Here is a 20,915-nt window from a genome sequence, read left to right on the forward strand (position 1 = left end):
TGGCACAATCTCTTGTGTCGGCTCTGTGGACCAAACTCTCACGGAAAGGAAAAGCAAAAGCTTCTAACAGCCTGGCATATCCGTTCACTAGAAAGAGCAAACAACTTATTTCACCTGTATCTGGCAACGCTGCCAGAAACAGAGCCCTCAGTCAGCGGAAGAGCCCTTAAAAAGCAATGTTTGTGGGAAGGCTACCTCTCGTTCAAGCTACAAACTACTCACCAGCCAACCTTTGCCAGTCGACAACTTGAGAATTTCACTTCCTCCTAATTTTGTTCCGTAGCAACTGTGCGGCGGCTTCTCGTCCAGGAACCTCTGGGCTCGGATGTCATAGAACAGCAAGGAACCCTGCCCGGTCCCCACCGTGATAATGTGTTCGTAGAAGCTCACAGAGCGAATACCTGTCGTGGAGGGGAGATGATTAATGGCAAGATCTGTGCCCATGGTTGTTTTCATCATCATCATCATTTCAGAATGCTGCCTTCCTTTTTTCAAAAGATAAAAAAATCTTCAAAAGCATTTCACTCATTTTGAGAGAGAAAATATTGCCCAGGAGGATTTTCCTCCAGCATTTCCACAAATTTGCAATTTTTACAAGAGAAATGAGGCCTCAGCAAAAAAAATGGGAAGAGTATTTTTTTCCCTTTCATTTTGTTTAGTCCCCCCGCCCCAAGCTCTACAGACAGCTGACTTGATGGCAGTTGGGCTCCTTACATCAAGGGACCTGATGGAGTTGCCTCTCCCTCATTAATGCCAGTGTCAGGGTGGACAATTAGTCAGAACAGCTAGAAATGAAAACCCCACCTTTAGCAGCAGTCTACCTCTGATTACTAGAAGGGACGCGGGTGGCGCTGTTGGTTGAACCACTGAGCCTAGGGCTTGCAGCTCAGAAGGTTGGCGGTTCAAATCCCCGCAACGGGGTGAGCTCCTGTTGCTCGGTCCCTGCTCTTGCCAACCTAGAAGTCTGAAAGCAGCTCAAAGTGCAAGTAGATAAATAGGTACTGCCCCGGCAGGAAGGTAAACAACGTTTCCGTGCGCTTCTCTGGTTCGCCAGAAGCGGCTTAGTCATGCTGGCCACATGACCCGGAAGCTGTACGCCGGCTGCCTTGGCCAGTAAAGTGAGATGAGCGGCGCAACCCCAGTCGGTCACGACTGGACCTAATGGTCAGGGGTCCCTTTACCATTACATTACCTCTGCTTACTAGGTGGTGGAGAAAGACAACAGGGTGATCACCCTGCCAGGTTTGTGAGAAACCCACAGTTGGAGAAAAGGTCACAGACCCCTTGATTTGTTCCAGTCTGTCAACGCCAATGTACTTTTATTAACAAGAACCTGAATGTCAGCAACTGCTGAGCTTTATGTCTCATTAGTAGCAAAAAAATGCCCCTTTCCACATTACAAAATAAATGAAGGAGATAAACAATATGCCAATTAGCTGGGGCGGTGAAGGGGGGAGTATACGAGAACAGATTTTGAAATTTATGATACTTCAAAAACCAGTCTCAAAATTCTGAACGTTAAATGATTTAATGTCATGGACAGGCACAAATGGTACCTGGAGATAATGGGAAACCTTTTCTCGTGTGCACCCACTCTCTGAACTATTTTGGGCATGAACTTCTAGTCACAGAACCTTGCTGCTGCGGTTTAAGAACATGATGAATTACACTTCAATGCCGCAGTATACCAAACTGTGTTATTAAAAAAATCCAGACAGGAAAGAATTATTATCGCACAGCCCTGAGCCAGTGCAAGGTCTGCTTTGACTTCTTAACGTATATCAACCAACATGAGCAGCCAGATGACGTGGCCTATGCCATCAAGTGAGGCCCAAGATTTGGCTAAAAATAAGGCAAGAGCCTTGGCAATCATAAAAAAATCAGCGAGGTTCTGGGAAGTATAACTGAACAAAGAGGAGAAAACCCGGGGATTTTGGACAAGCCTCATTTTGATGCCAGGAAAGATGTAGGAACAAAACAGAACAATTTCGATCCTTGAAAACATTAATGTTGTGCTCAAGAAAAGACATAGATTTAATGAATGCCATGCCATATTTGATTTTTTTCTCTAAAAGTGTGGCATATCTTATTAATAAGCTGGAGCCAGTAGGTTAAGAGACCTACATTTTAAAAAGACCTTTAGACACGGTGTCTCACAAGACAAGCTCATAAATCCAGTCTGGAGTAGAATTAGGAGGTTTATATAACTGCTTAGAAAACTGTGCAGAATCCGTCCGAGTAACAGAACAACTGCAGTACAGTGGTACCTCGCAAGATGAATGCCTCGCAAGACGAAAAACGCGCAAGACGAAAGGGTTTTTCATTTTTCGAGTCGCTTCACAAGACGATTTTCCCTATGGGCTTGCTTCGCAAGACGAAAATGTCTTGCGAGTTTGTTTCCTTTTTTCTTAAAACCGCTTGAAGAGGTGCAGTTGCGACTGACCGTGCTTCGCAAGACGAAAAACCGCGCAAGACGAAAAGACTCGCGGAATGAATTAATTTCGTCTTGCGAGGCACCACTGTACTGATGTTCTTGTACTATCACAGCGATGCAATAGTGACTTGGAGGCAAGAATTTCAAAGGACATCGAAATGGGAAACTGCAACTACTTCAGAAGATATGATCACAATTTAAAAAAGAATTGATTATTGGGGGAAAGGGCAGAAATGGAGATGCTGGAATTACTAATTGCAAAGAAAGCAGTCGTAGCCGGCAAGTTGTCCATGCAAACAGAGCTCTCACCATATAACATTGTATTAAAAGGAATATTAAGAACAACCCATGGGGCACACTACTTCTGTACTATTTGGCACAGAGGAGATCCTTGCAGGAGCACCAGTTTTCCTCCTTCCCACTTATAGAAGATGTACAACATCATCCCATTGCCAACATTATCCAGTGAAGGAATGCTGTAACAGATTGCCTAGTGTAAAGGCTGCAGCTCCAGTGCTCAGGTTTTCTCACGAAGAATCCTTACCACTTCCTCGCTCCCTGGAACAGACAGACTTGACATTGTGGGAAGGCTGCCTTGGGTCCAGAAAGGAGACATGTGCCTGAGATCCAACAGCGTACACAGACCACTCCTGACCATAGGCCAGACACACATTCTCCCTGCAGTACGGTAGCTTTGTTGACAGCAGCTGGGGGGAAATAAAGACAGAAAACAACCCACATGAGAAGCAGTAGAGAGGACAATGAACAATAGGATGCAATGAATATCAAGAAAGTATACTTTCTTGTATTCAACGATTAGATTTTTTAATGTTTGCCAGCCAGAATTAGCAGGCCTTGCAAACAAATAATAGGAGAAATGAAGTGTATTTTCAGGCTAAACTTCCTTACAGAACTGCCATTATTGCAAGCAATAATGGACTATATGGATCAATGGTTTGACTCGGTTTAAGGCATATTCCTATGCCCCACCTTTCAGGAGAAAATGGCAAAAATATGGGTCCACCACTGAAAAAGCCCTGCTCCATTACCTGCTAGTCTGTTGAACCTCAGTGATGGGCCAGTAAGCAGGGTACCTGAAGCAGCTCTTAAAAGCCCCGGTAAGCCAGCAGGCAATTTAGAGCCATCCTAATTGGAAACCTGACGAAACATGCATGGTAGAGATCTACCCTTGCTGTGAGTAGAGCTTGTGTCCCTGGCAAGTTCCTTTCTCTCTAGCTGTCACTCTAAGCTGGTAAAAGGCATCCTAGCCACAGTCATTGTGTGCCCCTCCATACACAGCACCGAGCCCAGGAGAACCCCCAAACTATGTGCCTGGTATTTCATGGGGGGTGCAACTCTGTCCAAAACTGACTGCAAATCTCCACCCACTGTAACAGTTGTCACTGGAAACACGGAGACTGCTTTACAGCAGATAAGAGAGCCTTTGATAAATCACTCAGCTATGCTTTAGAGCAGACATGTTCAACCGGTCGACCATGGTTGACCGACAGATCCCCGGTTGATCCCGGGATCCTTACTGATCGAGGGATTAAAAGAATGGGGGAATGAATGTCTCTGCCACCCTCTCTCTCTTCCTCCGCCGCATCAAGCAGGCGGTCGTTTGGCGATTGTTGATGTCGATAGGGGATGCAATGATTGGGTTTAGCACTGTGTGCGTTTGTTAGCTGTTGATTTTTCAGTGAGCGACGTATGGCATTTCCCCGTTAAAAAAAGCTCAACAATTCTGGTCAGCCCTTCCAACAGTCAGGAAGTGCTGCCATTTGGCTCAAAACTTATTCAATCCCAAATCAGGAATAAAGCCCAGCATACATTTTTCCCACACTAGCAGGTTACCTTTGAAAGTGTGTATTCTGCTTTCCAGAGGTGGAAATATCCATCCAGGGACACTGCTCCCAGCTCCTGGAACAGAAAGAGCTTTGTAACCCACTTGGCCACTGCAGAAGATCCATGCGGAGTACCAATCAGTATTAAAGGTCTGCCAATATACAATGCTAAAACAACAGAGACCCCATCTCAGAATCTCAGCACTGACACAAACTCATCCGCCCGACCCCATTTGCAATGTGGGGTCAACCACCATTGACCTAACACGGATGGTTTTTCCAAGGATTACTGAAGTAATTTAAAACAAAATGCTTTGGAAAAGGGATAGGAAAAGTGTAGCCCTCCAGGTGTTGCTGGACTCCCTTCAGCCCCAGCCAGCACAGCACAGGCATGATGGGACTGTTTAGGAAAGTTTTTTAAGATTTGTGTTTTTAATATTCGGTTGGGAGCTGCCAAGAGTGGGCGGGGTATAAATAAATACAACAACAACAACAATTTATTATTATTATTATTATTAATTATTATTATTATTTAGCAACATCAGCAGAACCACAGGATGCACACTATAATTTTTCAGAAAGGTAGCATGGGAAGAAAGAACAGCACAAGCTTATAGCCAAAAGTGGTCATGCACCTCTAGGCTCTTAAGAATCCAGAGTGCCCTAGTTTTTATTTAAAAATGAAGCACTCAGCAGTTTCTAGACCTCAGAATCAGAGGCACAGGTTGCAAAAATCTGATGGCGAAAGCCAAGCAGGACTGCCAGATATCCCTTATTTTAAAAATAAGTGCCTTATTTCACAACATCACTGCTCCACAGAGACCATGGGGCATGACCCCCTCAGTGCCTTTGCCATTTGCAACACAAATAATTGCATCTGGCTTCCCCCCTTCAATTTCAGTGTCTGCATCAGCAAACCAATGGGAAGCACAGCAGGCGCCTGCCTCAACGTCATCAGAATTTTTAACATTTGTTTAATTTGCAACACCTGCAGAAATATGGGTGTTCTTCTTCCGCCTCTCCCAGCATCAAGAATTTGCATTCTGGAGCAGGCCAGAATGATAGAATGGGTGAGAGGTGTTTAAGTAAAAATGCAAAGGTGGGGGGATGCCCAGCTGGGCGTTATGGGGGGGGGGGGTGTCCCACATGCGAATTCCTGGAAAACTCAAATATGCCGTTTTTTGTTTTGAGCTTTAAGCACACACTTTTTTCAGTTAATTAATGTGGTTTTAGCCAGAAAAGGCACTAAAGGTGGGAGCAGAGTGCATAACAACAAAAACAACAACAACAACAACAATTCCAACACTGAAATTCTCGGGATCGTAGCTACTTTCAACGTATTTCTAGCACTGGCAATGAGGAGGTTATGGTCAGATACCTCGGAACTTATTTATCTTACTGACCTTGTTCTTGTTGTTGAAAGCTAGTGCCCGAACCTTGCAGTTGTCCGGGTTGGTGTTCTCCTTGGGGATGTCCTTCAGAGCCCTGTGTGTTATGTGAGCATAGACGGGAACTCGAGACAAGTTGCGTCTTGCATCGCTCTTGGCTAGGACTTCATCCGTCACTTCCCAGAGCCCCATTGAACCATCTCGGGAGCCTGCATGGGACAGCAGACCCAAGGACACATTGAATACATGCCCTCCTAGTATTATGCCGCTCTCTGACTGCGATGGGGCACATGTCTAAATAGAGGCAAGCACTACGTATTCAGTCACGCACCACTCATAATGCAGCTCTCTGCCTGCCACAGGCCAAGCCAGGAACACTGAACTGTCTATCTTGGCACAGGATTTTCCAGGCAAGCAAGGAGAGCAGAACACCCAGTTTCCCGCAGAGAAAAGGTTGTGCACACAGAATGCATTCCAAAAGGGGCAAACATCTGAAATTCTTTCAAGATGAATTGAACTCTGACAGCCTCCTGCAACCGTCTGTTTGGTTAACACACTACAGAACAAACTGTGTAAACGCAGTCCTGCAGTGCACCCTGACAAAGGCACAACTGTAGACTTTACAGGAGGTTGTAAACAAGAGCAAAAAATAAAGATCATGCCACAGCGTCCTGGCATTTCTCCACTGGATGTGTTACAGTGGGACAAAGTCCAGTCAGCCTCCACTGCGAGGGCTTTGGAGCTATGCTGAATGCTGTCAGCGTCACTCAGTACATCCTGTGGGCTGTTTCTCAGCTTGGCTGTAACACAGCGCAATTATAATCACTATGGAAGAGTGAAATCTGCCACGGTTCATTTGCTATTCTGAAGATATGCAAATGCTGCAACCATTATCACAGCATACGGTGACACAGGAAAAGCTCAGAAGCACATTTTAGCTTCCAGGCGAGGAAGTGGCAATGCAGAACTGGGGCCAAGCAGCCCAGCTTGTGGTTCAAGTATCAGTATCTCAGAACTTTAGGATAGAATTGGAAAGCAGTTTGGCAATCGGGTGGTGGTTGTTATGAGATTTCCTCTGAAACCTCAAGCCTCTACCCTTTCTGGTTACAGAAAAGCCACTATAATGTTCAAGGTGTGGATCCACAATAAGGCTCAGAAACTAGAGAGAGCCTAGGCAGGTCTTTCAGAAGATTTCAGTGCTCTCTCCAGAGTTTCTTGGCCACTTTGCCATGGCTAAAAATTCACCTTTCTGCTAACTTGCAAGTGGCCACCTATCCCTCCATGCCTAAGTCCATGCCCTTTTGTTCTCTGCTGAATTTTAGAATGGAATGACAAAACTCTTGGGGGGCAGGGAATCTAGCTCTTGGGTGCCAAAAATGTGAGATTCTCTCATACAAGCCAAAACAAACTGCAAGGGGGTAGGAGGAACTGTGTGATATATACTTTGAGGAGGACACAGAGATGTTAGAGACATCTAACTCCTTGCAAAAAGTGCAGTTTTCTTTTGGGTTGATGGGTAAGGGGAATATGGAAAAGGGAGCTTAAGTACTTAAGACAGATATGATTAAAAATTCAAAAAGACACATTTGAAGCCTCAGGCATTCTACTCATGTGTAAAAGCAACAGGCACGCTAATCGCCATTGTCATAACACTCCATGACCTGGAAAGCAACTCCCTGAAGCAGGAATCTTCCTGGTTTTCACAGACGCTTCCTAGGACGCGGAACCCTGGAAAAGGATGGAGACAGGGTGGGAGCTGAGTTTACCACACATGTTCCCACTACTGCTGGTTTTACACACGTGTACAATGCCTGAGGGGAGCTTGTGAGTTACAAGAGAAGCTACAGTCCGTTAGATGTTAGGGCGCACAGAAATAAAGCCATTAGCAGAAGTTACCAGAAACAGCCATGGTGTCACTGATCCATGCAATAGAAAATATCCAATCTTTGTGGCCGTCCTAGAGAAAGAAAGGAAGAAATGAGGATGCAGGAGAATTCTTTCAAGGCAAAGGTTTCATATATCAAGGTAAAGGTTTCATGTATTTCCTTAAACATCAAATAAATGCAGCTGGTTTTCTTGATAACAAGCATGCAAGGTTGTTCTCCAAAAAGGCAACCAGAGATGCCTGATGAGAGGGGGCAGTTTTTGGATTTTTACACTAGAAGATTATAAACAAGTACACAGGACGCCAACCAAATCCAATTCCCTGCAATCTCCCACAGTTTCAGAATATTAAACATTCCCGTTATGTAGAAGTACATCAGACCATCCAACTTCTGACAACAAAGATGCCTTCTTTAATCTGCCCATCATCTAATGGACCCATCACCAGATTGAGACAGAATTTCCATGAAAATGAAATAAAACGTCTGAAGCATGTAGGGGCACTTACATCTCCCACGCAGACAGGATCAAGTGTAGGCAGGCGATAAATCGCAAGGCTGTTTGGGTTGTCCCCTCCCGTAGCCAAGAGGGTCCTGGAAGGGTTCAGCTCAATGGCGTGAATCCCGCAGCCCTGCTGGTTCACCATGTCTGGTTCTCGGTCCTTCAGAATTGGAATCTTGGTAATCTGACCCGTCTGGACATCGACCACAAATAACTGGAAGGAAGGAAAGAAGGAAGGAAGGAAGGAAGGAAGGAAGGAAGGGAGGGAGAGGGAGGGAGGGAGGGAGGGAGGGAGGGAGAAAGGAAGGAAGACACACCTGTGGTCATTCCTAAACCTGAATCTGCACAGAGAACACTGTGATTATAGGACATTTTTAACCAAACGTGCTTTGCATAAAGAGAAGAAGCAGCCCATGCTTTTGTGGTAACATGCCCAAAGAAGGTGAACAAAGAACCAGGGAGTCACTGGTTCAATTCTTCTACCACCATCCACAATATAGGGATGGTGCTGGCCAACCACGCAGGGCTGTTGTCAGGATTTAAGCAAGGTAATGTGAAACAGCGAACACTGAAAAAGCATATTACTGTTAATATTTTTTTTTCTGCATCAGGTGTTCCTGACTTTGGTGTTCCTTCCTCACAACAACTTTGGCATCACCAGCAGCTGGGATCTGACAGATCACCTGAGGGAATGTGATCCCACTACTGTCTCAAAGTGCAAGCTGGGAAGCTGCTCACGTATGCTCTAGCACAGGGGTCAGCAAACCTTTTCATCAGGGGGCCGGTCCACTGTCCCACAGACCTTGGGGGGGGCAGACTATTTATTTTTTTTTTGGGGGGGGGAAGATGAACGAATTCCTATGCCCCACAAATAACCCAGAGATGCATTTTATATAAAAGCACATATTCTACTCATGTAAAAACACCAGGCAGGCTCCACAAATAACCCAGAGATGCATTTTAAATAAAAGGAGACATTCTAGTCATGTAAAAACACACTGATTCCTGGACCGTCCGTGGGCTGGATTTAGGTGGTGATTGGGCCGGATCTGGCCCCCAGGCCTTAGTTTGCCTACCCATGCTAGCACATGGGAGGCAGGAACCCAAGTAAGTACTTGTTTGCTCTGGAGACCCAAACGTAGAAGGGGAAATATGCAACCTACCAAACCACACTGCAGCACTGCTACCTTCACACAGATCTATCCTGCTTGGCTGCCTTTCTTCCAGATCTATTAAGGAAGAGTCAACAAGAGGTTGCTTGCAGAGCCTGGCGTGCTAACTTAGCAGGTTGCAGCTGCCTACAAAACAGATGCTTTGTTCTGCTCTAGGGGAATGCCGTGAAAAATACAATCAGGAAGCCAAATCACAGGGGCCCCTTTTAGACACCGCATCCAACCAACGAATATTTCTGCAAGGGAAAGGGCTGTAGCTCAGTCATCCCAGATTTGATCCCTGGCCTCTCCGGACAGGGCTGGGAGAGGCGCTCCTGTCTGAAAACCTGGAGAGCATCTGCCAGGCACTGACAACAATACTGAGCTCTATCAATGGGCCCGGCTGTGTATATGACAGCCGTCTATATACATACGGAGCATTTTTATGCTGCTTTTCAAACATACTGCTTTTCTGCATCCCTGAAGGCTAGAAATTCACTTTAGACAATGAAGAGCTAGAGTTCTGTGGAGTAACAAAAGCCCATCAGCTACCCAGAACTTCTTGCATAGCCCAGCTCTGTCACAGAGCATGCAAGCCATTTTAAATAAAATTTCCGTTTTTAGACTCAGGCAGAATAATCCAACAAATGTAGCATGTAGCACCACGGGCAGAAGCATAATATGAAAGTAATAAATTTTAAAAGGTCAAACAAGAAACCCTTAAAAAACTGATGGCAAAGCAACAGTCCCCGTTATGAAAAGAAGAGGGAGCGTTTACATCATGGGGTTCAATTCTGGAGTAAACTACTGATTAATTTCAATTTAACCATGTAGTGTGCAGAAACCTGTATAAGTGGGGCAGAGGTTATCCAAGTATTTCCAGGTTTGCTTTACTACTGGTCTTATTAGTGGATGAATGTACTCGTTTCATTATCCTAACTGTAGCTAGGAAGCCTAGCAAGTTGCTCACTCAAAGCTAAATCAATTCATGCATGAATCAGACACAGAATCCATTTTCAGATTTGAAGTGCTCCTTGCAGAAAAGTTGGCAGCGGCAGCAGCAGCAGCAGCAATACTGTAGACCTGGACTGGGAAATTTTCAGTCATCTGCTTCTTGCTCAGGCATGTAAAATGTTGCTCACCAGATACAAAACTCTTTTCCACAAGGTCTCAAGGCCTATTTCATGCTAGCTTAGAAACCCAAATTATACAGTTCAAATTTGAATTTAATCGAAACTACTTAGTTTTGCTTCAGCTCATCTGTAAAACCCAAGCCAACTGATGCAATTCCCCTACATATGCTAAAAAAACCTAAACACGTGTCTTCAAGACCATCTTCTGATACAATTCATACCCTGACTTCTTCAATCAGCCTGACTATTCCAGTTCACCATGCATCTCTGCACTACATTACACAAACTAAAACCCAAATGAACCAAAAATGAACTTGGTCAAGTGTATCAAACAAGCAGGAAACCAATTTTGTGCATGTTTAATTAATGTGCAACCACTAAAGTGCGGTTAGTTTTGAACCCAGAAGAAGTGAACCCAGAAGAAGTGGGGCGGAATGGGACAGGCTTGTGCATGTCCTGCCGACACGCACAAGGGCCAGGAACTCAACCCCATGATAATAGAGGGTTGGCTGCATTTAAAAATTTCCCATTTAGAAGGATTGTCAGTGAAAAGAAAACATGGATTTTTAGTGCATCAAATTGAAGCCAACAGCTCATTCAAACAAAAGAACTGAGTCAAAAAGTGATGTGTGTGTGTTCTACAATGAAACTGGCATTCACACAATTTAAGAACACATGAAACTGCCCTATACATAGCCAGATCAAGATTCTCTGCTCTGATTAAATGCAGCATTATTCCCCGCCTGATTGAGAAAATTAAAACTGACAAATCACCAGGTCTGGAAGGCATCCACCCAAGAGTTTTTAAATGAGAAATGGCTGACCTCCTAACAAAAATAAGTAACTTGTCTCTATAATCAGCCTCCATAAATGAGGACTAGAAAATGACCAATGTAAAACCTATTTTGAAAAAAATGGATCACATATAAGCTCATGGGCAGCGATTGACCAGATCAAACAGACCTTGGGGTTGTAACTGGATTGTTCAATGATGCCAACACAGTGAGAGACAGCAGTGTAAAGGGTGAATTTCATGCTAGGGATCATTAGGAAAGGAAGTGAAAAAGAAACTTTAATATCACGCTTTTATACAAAACTATGGTGCAACCGCACTTCAGCTACTGCCCACAGTACGGGTTGCCTCACCTCAAAAATGGCATTGTACCACAGAGCATATACACAATAATTTACCCTTAGATTTATGGTAGGTACAAGCAGGCTTGCAACAGGAAACCAGGAACTACAGGCAGGCGAATAAATGGGCTGACAGAGGAGGAAAGGTCTCACTACCACACTAGTAAAAAAATAATAATTGCAGGCTAGGAGGTTCTAGAAGTTTATATACAAGGCTGAAATAATACAGTAATGAACTCACTTTCAATTAAAGACAAATGTTGCATAATTTTTACTATACTGTACTGTACATTTATTCCTACCCCGTCTTTTTCCCTGACAGGGACTCAAGGCAGCTTATAGATAAAACTAAAAGGGAAAGTAGAACGTGTGTATGAAAACGCAGCAAATACTAGGAAAAAGCAGGCAAGGTTTTAAACGGTCTCACCTTGGTCTTTTTCTGAACAGTTTGTGTAGCTACACAATATCCAGGAGTGGTTCTAGCTTAAGGAGGTAGAGAGAGATTTGCACTTACTGTGTTGCATTTTGTCCCACACACCACTTGCCGGTGATTCAGCCACTGAGATGCAAACACTTTATTGAGGGTCCCAAGGTGAAACTCTCTTTCCTTCAGGAGGCTGGGCAGTTGCTGGGCTGCATATCCGTGCAGGAGTCGGTGGTAGCTGGACTCATCCTGCATCCGCACCTCTCTTCCTTTCAGGTAGCACACCAGTGACCTTTTAACTGGGGGGAGCCGCTTCCTTTTGTGAGCTGAGTGGTCCCAGCCATACTGCGGGAAAATAACAACAGTTCATGTAACTTATGACCTTCAAAGGATTCTGCCTATCTGTCCCAGAGGGAAGATCCATTTTATGTAACATAGAGACCCCTTAAGAATATGACACATCTTTCATTGGACCAGAGTAAAGTTCTAGGATCTAGCTCTACTGCATGATAAATAATAATAATAATAATGACACGTCTTCATAAAGATCTTAAACCAGTGTTAACTGTCTTGACTACCACCCCTGAGAATCCTGGGGATCTTTTCTCAGCCCCCCCCCCCCCCAGAATCTTTCTCTTAAGACGTTTGCCCTGCCTTCAGAGGTTAGGTGGGTGGCAAACAAGTGAAGGACTTCATCTGTGGTAGCTCCCACTTTATGCAACACCCTCTTCTCTAGCAGTATCCACAAGGCACTGATTTGTTTTAATTCAGGTGTCTTGTTAACACTTTTTATTGTGTTATACATATGATATACATGTTTTTTGACAATCTATTGTAAAGTGACACGGGTGGCACTGTGGGTAAAACCTCAGTGCCTAGGACTTGTTGATCGCATGGTCGGCGGTTCGAATCCCCACGGCGGGGTGAGCTCCCATCGTTCAGTCCCAGCTCCTGCCCACCTAGCAGTTTGAAAGCACCCTTAAGTGCAAATAGATAAATAGGAATATAGCGGGAAGGCACACGGCGTTTCCGTGTGCTGCGCTGGTGCTGGCTCGCCAGCTGCAGCTTCGTCACACTGGCCACGTGACCCGGAAGTGTCCTCGGATGTCGACGGCTCACGGCCTCTTGAGCGAGATGAGAACGCAACCCTAGAGTTGGACACAACTGTCCCGTACGGACAGGGGTACCTTTACCTTTACCTATTGTAAAGTGATAAGCATGGGATTTTTAGCTCATTTTACATTTTATGGTTAATTCATTTCTAACTATGACCAGCCATTCCCTCGCTTGTTTACCATCTAGCCTGAAGAGTTATGGAGACCTGGAAAGGTTGCCCGTCATTTCGTGGCATATTAGTTTGCCTAATAAAGATACTGATTGCTCCGATGTGGATTTTGGAATATTACTTACTAGCCAGTACAGCTACCTTTACTTTCTGAGGCATTATTGTGCCTACACCTTGGGTTAAAATAGAAAATAATGAACCATCGGTACCATGAAAATGGACTACAATGTGGACGTTTGCAGAGGACCAAGATGTGTTCACATAAATTTACATTTTCAGCTGACCCAAACACCTAAAGTTTAATTCCCCCGAGACAGTAAACTGGATCTAAACTGTAGGTCTTCAGGCAGCAGGGCCAACTGCTACTTACATCATAGAATGCTCCTCCAATACACAAAATTGAAAATGAAATCGGCAAGTCGGCTGCACACAAGCTTCCAGATGGGCTGCTTTGTTGTTGTTTTCACCTACAGGGATTTCCACACACACCCCCTTTCTGTATGGAGGACCATTCAATCAGGCAAGTCTTAATAGTCTTTGCCAGCGGCTTCTGAAGGACTCTGCCCGAGCCAGCAAGCTCGTCGGGGCTACATAGGTGAGCGAGGTTCGGGGAGATGGGGGCCTTGGCTTGTCGCTCACGCGGATGCCCAGCTTCCCTTTCCACTCCAGCCCCCGAAAACAAACCTGATGCGCCCTCCTCTGGCCAGCCAAGCCCCGCCTCCACCCCCTCCGTTTACACGCGGTCCGCAGCATCGGGAGCCCGGGCGGCGTTTGGGCACTACTGGGTGGAGAGCAGCGGCCGGCGCGCCTGGTGGCCTCCGGGCGTTCGGGGCCGAGGCGGTTGCAAAGCTCCGAACGCCGAATCCAGGGCTCGGGCGCTCCCGAGAGCCGCTGGCTTCTGCTTCGGGCTGGTGGGAGAGGGGAGGGGAGCAGGTCTTTCCAGGGGCGGCCGGATAGCAGGCACCGATCAGCCCCCCGGCGCTCTCCCGGGCGCAGCTGCGATGCGCCTTGGTCCCCTCTCCAATTGCGCTCCGCGACCACCACCCCGGTCCAAGGACGCATCCAGCAACCCTCGCCACCGCCACTGCAGGTGGCAAGAAGGCCCCGGGGGGGGGGGGTTGGGCAACCGGGAAGTCTCATCTGGCTGCGTCACCTCCACCGGCACCGATCCGGGCGGCTTCATCGCCCTTTCCAACTCCACGCACCTTGGAGAGATCAGAGTCAACGGGGAGGAGCGCGGTGGGAAGGAAATGGAGCCTGCATGTTCAGGGGCAGCCTACCTCTGAACGCCGATAACGCAAGCGGCGGGAGGAGGAAGGGTCCCCACGGCAGAAGAAGGGGATGGCAAGACAAGGCGCTGGGACCCGCAGCTCGGAGCTAACGCGCGCAAACCCTCGCTTGCTTTCGGGGGGGGGGGGGAGCGAGACTGGTTTTATTTGCCGATTTCATTGTTTGCGCTTTGAGCTGGGGGGCAGCTGCAAATAATGGAGACAATGGAGCAGTCGGGCCCTCCGGCCTTTCTCTGTCCTCCAAAGCAACACACCGTCGTGTGGATCGATCGATCGATCATAATATTAAAGTTATTATGGGGGCGGTGTCGGGTACGGATCGAGGGAAAACCGAAGGAAGCGAAATATACAGTACTGCAAACTGCCTTGGGCACCTTGGCGGGAATCCGGTACCTACAGGAAATAGGTAACCCCACAGATCCGCGCAAACATGTATGCGCATTGTTTACTTCTCGCATTTACGCACCGCCTTCCCGCTTTACATTCTGTTTCGCAAACCTCCGTTGCTCCCGCTCCCCGCCGCTGCCCCCACAATAACCTGCACGTTACCTTATATCGTATATTGATTATACACTGAAGTATATTACTGATTGATCGGCAGGGAGCAGAAAACGCGCGCATGTGTATTCACTCGTATGTTTCACGTCTGCCTCTGGCACATCTCCGTGTGCGTCCGGAGACAGGCGGATGCCAACTTGACCTCGAGGCCCAAGCCTATGTCCCCTGTTGTAAACAAAAACTGCCCTTTTCCCTTAAGGGGTACCCAAGAGCCCTTATAGAGTCCTTTGCAGGTTCTCCATCGGTCGGAGAAAATAACAGAGGCCAACCAGAGAATATTGAGAAGCAAAGCAGCTAGTAAGCCTGATCTTTATTGAACTGTTGCAACCAGGTGCTCCTCTTACACGCAGGAAAGGAGGAGGAAAATTCCTATCACACGCCCCCCCTACAAGAAAGAGCAGGCTCTGCCCATCTGGGGCGGAAGCCCCTCACCAGGCTGCTTGGCCCACGTCCTCCGACACGACTACCCCAAAACAAGCCCCCTCCTCCCCAACCAAGTCCCAAGGGCCAAATGCATTATTTGGGGGCCAGCCCCCCACCTCCCCAAAACAAGCCCCCTCCTCCCCACCCAAGTCTCAAGGGCCAAATGCATTATTTGGGGGCCAGCCCCCCACCTCCCCAAAACAAGCCCCCTCCTCCCCAACCAAGTCTCAAGGGCCAAATGCATTATTTGGGGGCCAGCCCCCCACCTCCCCAAAACAAGCCCCCCATCTCCCCAACCAAGTCCCAAGGGCCAAATACAGTATTTGGGGGCCAGCCCCCCACCTCCCCAAAACAAGCCCCCTCCCCAAAACAAGCCCCCTCCTCCCCACCCAAGTCTCAAGGGCCAAATGCATTATTTGGGGGCCAGCCCCCCAGCTCCCCGCCTCTTCCCGGCCCCTCTCCGCCGCCCGCGGGCCTACCTGCTCTCCTCCGGGCCCCGCCGCGGGGGCCGCCGCCCTCCTCTTCCTGCTAACTGTCTTCCTGGCCATCTCCGGCGCGACCCCGGCCCGGGCCCCGCATGAAGGGGCACGGGGAGGAAAGGGCCGCCCGCCGCCGACGGAGCATGGGACGGAGCCGGGTCGCCCCCTCCCCTTCCTCTCGGCCTGGCCTTGCCTCTCTCTTTCTCTGCCTCACCGAGCCAGCCAACGACCGACCGCCCTCCACAGGCCCGCCCGACCGGGCGCCGCTCACGGCATTTTGCGCCCGGAAAACGAGACGGGGAGGAGGGAGGGAAGGAAGGCGCTTTACGGCCCCGCGCGCGCTTTGCGGCGCGTCCGGGCCAATGACGCGCCCGCCTGCGCAACAGCCGCGCGGGGTTGCCCGGCAACGACAGCCTCGCCCCGCGGGAGCTCTTCCGAGGGGCGGTCCCTTCGGGCCGTTGCTGGGCAACTGGAGGGAGGCAGGCGTACCAATACTCTGCGCGCTGGATCCCACCCGCAGGGGCTGATTGGCCAAGGCGCGCGCTGAGGGTTGCTTATGGAGCCCCCTGGAGGGCAGCAGAGGAACGCGCGCCTGCTGCGTCCTCCCACAACAACTTCCTTATTTAGTTTAAATTAAATACTGTAATAGGTTTAGTCACCTTTTGTTATTTGTGGTTTTATATTTTGATTTTATTCTGTGAACCGCCCTGAGACCTCTGGGTATAGAGCGGAATAAAAATTCTAATAATAATATATACAGTAGCTAGGTATAGGCACTGGCTGGGGTGTTGTTTAGGGAGGAGTTGTCAGGGTGCGTTGTTGATGTTAATTTTTTGTATTGTTATAGGAATCCTAAGGTCTTATATATATATAATAAAAGTACATAAATGTACAAGGCAAACACATACATAGGTATATAAACCACATGTCTGAAATAGTACAGGAGAACCACCCTGAAGCCATTTTGACTCTCTCAAATTGACCTCAAATATTTTTCTGCAAGGAGGAAGGAAATGGGAAAAACTTTCCCATGGTCTTTGGATTGTAGGGGCTTATACCTCCCTTTTCAAATACAGTCTGGCAATTATCTGTTAAGCTGATCACACTATCAATATGCATAAGAGATTCAGGTACCAAGTATTTAGCGTCTCAAAGGAATGGTCAGAAAAGGCAATCATCAGGCATACAGGAGAGAAGCTACTTACTCTATAAGGGCTCTTGGATACCCTTGAGGGATAAAGGAGCAGTTTTATCTTATAATAGTATCTTTATTTTTATCTTATGAATGATGTGGAACTTATTCAATTTGTGCACGTTGTGATGCCTTGTTTATTTATTACTGCTTTTGATATGTTTGTTATAATCTATATATTGTAAGCCGCCCTATGCATAGTTTTAACTTTGAAAATGTGGCATATAAATAAAATAATTAAGATCATAATGTTGCAGGCCACCCCAATAGCTGCTGAGCCGTGCACGATATAATCATAATAATAATATAATTATTTATTATTTATACCCCGCCCATCTGGCTGAGTTTCCCCAGCTACTCTAGGGGAAACTCAGACATTCCAGGGGTCTTGGCCTTCAACCAGGGTCTGTGCTCCTTTGGAGAACTGAAGACAAGGCAAAAGCTTTAAGAAGATTTATTCACATGCTTAAACCTGAAATTAGATGGAGAGAGACCAGTTCCTGCAGTACGGTCATCGCAAGAGGGGTTTCTTCCCCACAGCAGAGTGCAGTACTGGAGTCCAAGGTATCTCTCTCCACCTGCCACCAGCCAAGATCCTTTTACCCCTTTCCCAAACTATTCCTTTGACATCACACTCCATTACCCTGGCAACCTTTCAAATTCCTTGTCTCCATTCATACCTCAGGGCAGGGGCGGAAGAACAGTTCTCTTGTACTGCTAATGTATGTCCCTCAATGGCCCTGTATTGTTTCTTAATGGCCCTAGTTTGGCCAGGTCATTTTGCATAGGCTAGCCCAGGAATTCCTCTGCAGGTGGTAGTTTCACTTAATATAACAAATAATGAAAATCCTACCACTGATTCATTTATAGGGCTTAGGGAGATCCCTTCCCAAACCTAGGTAAAGGTAAAGGAACCCCTGACCATTAGGTCCAGTCGTGGTCAACTCTGGGGTTGCGGTGCTCATCTCGCTTTACTGGCCGAGGGAGCCGGCGTACAGCTTCCGGGTCATGTGGCCAGCATGACTAAGCTGCTTCTGGCGAACCAGAGCAGCACACGGAAACGCAGTTTACATTCCCGCCGGAGCGGTACCTATTTATCTACTTGCACTTTGACGTGCTTTCGAACTGCTAGGTTGGCAGGAGCAGGGACCGAGCAACGGGAGCTCACCCCGTCATGGGGATTCGAACCACCAACCTTCTGATCGGTTTAACCCACAACGGCACCCGTGTCCCAAACCTACAGTAGTAATAAAAACCCTGCTAGATCAAGGTGGTCTAGTCCAGCATCCTGTTTTTGCAGTGGCTGACCAGATGCCCAAAGGGAAGGCCGCAGGCAAGACCAGCATCCTTCATTATATATTTTATTAACCATGTGCCCTAACCTTGAAGCCATCCTCCACCCCATCCTTCTAATCCATGAGACATGCATTTCCCTTCACATTATTCATTGACCTACTCCATCAAATTTTGTTTTCCTGGAACATAAGCCTTAAAAAAAAGCTACCACTCTTTTCTTTGTCTTTCTATTCTGTATTTCTTCAGGCTTTCCCCAAAGGGTGCTGAGAGCAGTTAGGAGACCCCTATTCCCCTTCCAGAGCTACAATATTCCCAGGAGTGGGCTTGATCCTTAAACCACCTTGGGAATTGTAGCTTTCTGAGGTAAAGAACTCTCGGCACTTATAAACTACAGTTCCCAGGATTCTTAGGGAGAAGCCATGACTGTTTAAAGTGGTATGATAGAAAGCACTGCTAATAACAAGGCCAGTGGAAGTGATGATATTCCAGCTGAACTATTTAAAATTTTAAAAGATGATGCTGTTAAGGTGCTACACTCAATATGCCAGCAAGTCTGGAAAACGCAGCAATGGCCAGAGGATTGGAGAAGATCAGTCTACATCCCAATCCCAAAGAAGGGCAGTGCCAAAGAATGCTCTAACTACCACACAATTGCACTCATTTCACACGCTAGCAAGGTTATGCTTAAAATCCTACAAGTCAGGCTTAAGCAGTATGTGGACCGAGAACTCCCAGAAGTACAAGCTGGATTTCGAAGGGGCAGAGGAACCAGAGACCAAATTGCAAACATGCACTGGATCATGGAGAAAGCTAGAGAGTTTCAGAAAGACATCTACTTCTGCTTCATTGACTACGCAAAACCATTTGACTGTGTCGACCATCAGTAAGAATCTATGGCAAGTTCTTAAAGAAATGGGAGTGCCAGATCACCTCATCTATCTCCTAAGAAATCTCTATGTGGGAGAAGAAGCTACAGTTAGAACTGGGTATAGAACAACTGATTGGTTCAAAATTGGGAAAGGAGTACTGTACGACAAGGCTGTATATTGTCTCCCTGCTTTTTTAACTTATATGCAGAATTCATCATGCGAAAGGCTGGAGTGGATGAATCCCAAGATGGAATTAAGATTGCCAGAAGAAATATCAACAACCTCAGATATGCAGATGACACAGAAAGTGAGGAGAAATTAAAGAACCTTTTAATGAGGGTAAAAGAGGAGAGCGCAAAATATGGTCTGAAGCTCAACATAAAAAAAACTAAGATCATGGCCACTGGTCCCATCACCTCCTGGCAAATAGAAGGGGAAGAAATGGAGGCAGTGAGAGATTTTACTTTTTTGGGTTCCATTATCACTGCAGATGGTGACAGCAGTCACGAAATTAAAAGACACCTGCTTCTTGGGAGAAAAGCAATGACAAACCTAGACAGCATCTTAAAAAGCAGAGACATCACCTTGCCGACAAAGGTCCGTATAGTTAAAGCTATGGTTTTCCCAGTAGTGATGTATGGAACTGAGAGTATGGACCATAAAGAAGGCTGATCACCAAAGAATGGGTGCTTTTGAATTCTGGTGCTGGAGGAGACTCTTGAGAGTCCCATGGACTGCAAGAAGATCAAACCTATCCATTCTGAAGGAAATCAGCCCTGAGTGCTCACTGGAAGTACAGATCCTGAAGCTGAGGCTCCAATACTTTGGCCTCAGAGAAGAGGCCAGAGAAGAGAAGAGAAGAGAAGAGAAGAGAAGAGAAGAGAAGAGAAGAGAAGAGAAGACTCCCTGGAAAAGACCCTGATGTTGGGAAAGATGGAGAGCACAAGGAGAAGGGGACGACAGAGGACGAGATGGTTGGACAGTGTTCTCGAAGCTACCAGCATGAGTTTGACCAAACTGCGGGAGGCAGTGGAAGACAGGAGTGCCTGGCGTACTCTGGACCATGGGGTCACGAAGAGTCAGACATTACTAAATGACTAAACAACAACCACCACTTTAAATGTAACATTATTACCATCAGCAATTATATCCCTTCACTCTAAGGTCCCAGGCTGGTTACAACAATGAAAACCCAACTTTAAAAACAACTTATAACCACAGAAAAAGGGAAGATGGGACCTCCACTGGCACTTCTCTTTCTCTCCCTTGCCATCATGCACAGTCTGGAGCTGGACTAATTCCTCTGAGCCAAACCTCCTAAGGACCTTCTTCTTCTTCTTTGGCAATCTTTGCCAGGATCTGATTACCTTACATTATCTTAACATATTGTCACTTGAGACAGTCGGATGCCAACAACCACTGGACATTAGGACACCCCCAAGTTGGGTGGGGGGAGGAGTGTACTTTAATAAAAAGATTTGAGATCTCTTTATTGCATGGGGTTGATGCTCAGGATCAGTTCCAAGTCTACAATTCTATGATTCTAGAAAGAAAAATGGTGGTGGGACGAGTGTGCAGTGGAGTGTAAGGAAGTCTAACAAAGTTCTGTTCCCCGCCCCTTCCATGAGAAG

At 46.8% G+C, this 20,915-nt stretch overlaps 1 protein-coding gene across 2 annotated transcripts in view; it reads right to left on the minus strand.

Moving 5' to 3' along the window:
- Nucleotides 1-16,377, minus strand: part of DCAF12 (DDB1 and CUL4 associated factor 12) — a 20,969-nt gene extending 4,592 nt beyond the window's left edge. Inside the window, exons 1-8 of one of the 2 annotated variants that reach the window (XM_083702794.1) lie at nt 15,928-16,377; nt 11,984-12,238; nt 8,059-8,265; nt 7,563-7,623; nt 5,682-5,875; nt 4,289-4,354; nt 2,979-3,141; nt 223-401 (exon numbers count right to left, since the gene is read on the minus strand). In XM_083702794.1, coding sequence (XP_083558920.1) covers nt 223-401; nt 2,979-3,141; nt 4,289-4,354; nt 5,682-5,875; nt 7,563-7,623; nt 8,059-8,265; nt 11,984-12,238; nt 15,928-15,996 — 1,194 coding nt within the window. In that variant the 5' untranslated portion in view covers nt 15,997-16,377. Of the gene's footprint in view, nt 1-222; nt 402-2,978; nt 3,142-4,288; nt 4,355-5,681; nt 5,876-7,562; nt 7,624-8,058; nt 8,266-11,983; nt 12,239-13,862; nt 14,277-15,927 lie in introns of those variants that run through there. The other variant, XM_083702793.1, reaches the window with a different exon arrangement.
- Between the last annotated feature and the right edge of the window lie 4,538 nt (nt 16,378-20,915).

Source organism: Podarcis gaigeae (genome assembly GCF_964106915.1).
Source record: "Podarcis gaigeae genome assembly, chromosome: 11".
In the NCBI taxonomy this organism is placed as follows: domain Eukaryota; kingdom Metazoa; phylum Chordata; class Lepidosauria; order Squamata; family Lacertidae; genus Podarcis; species Podarcis gaigeae.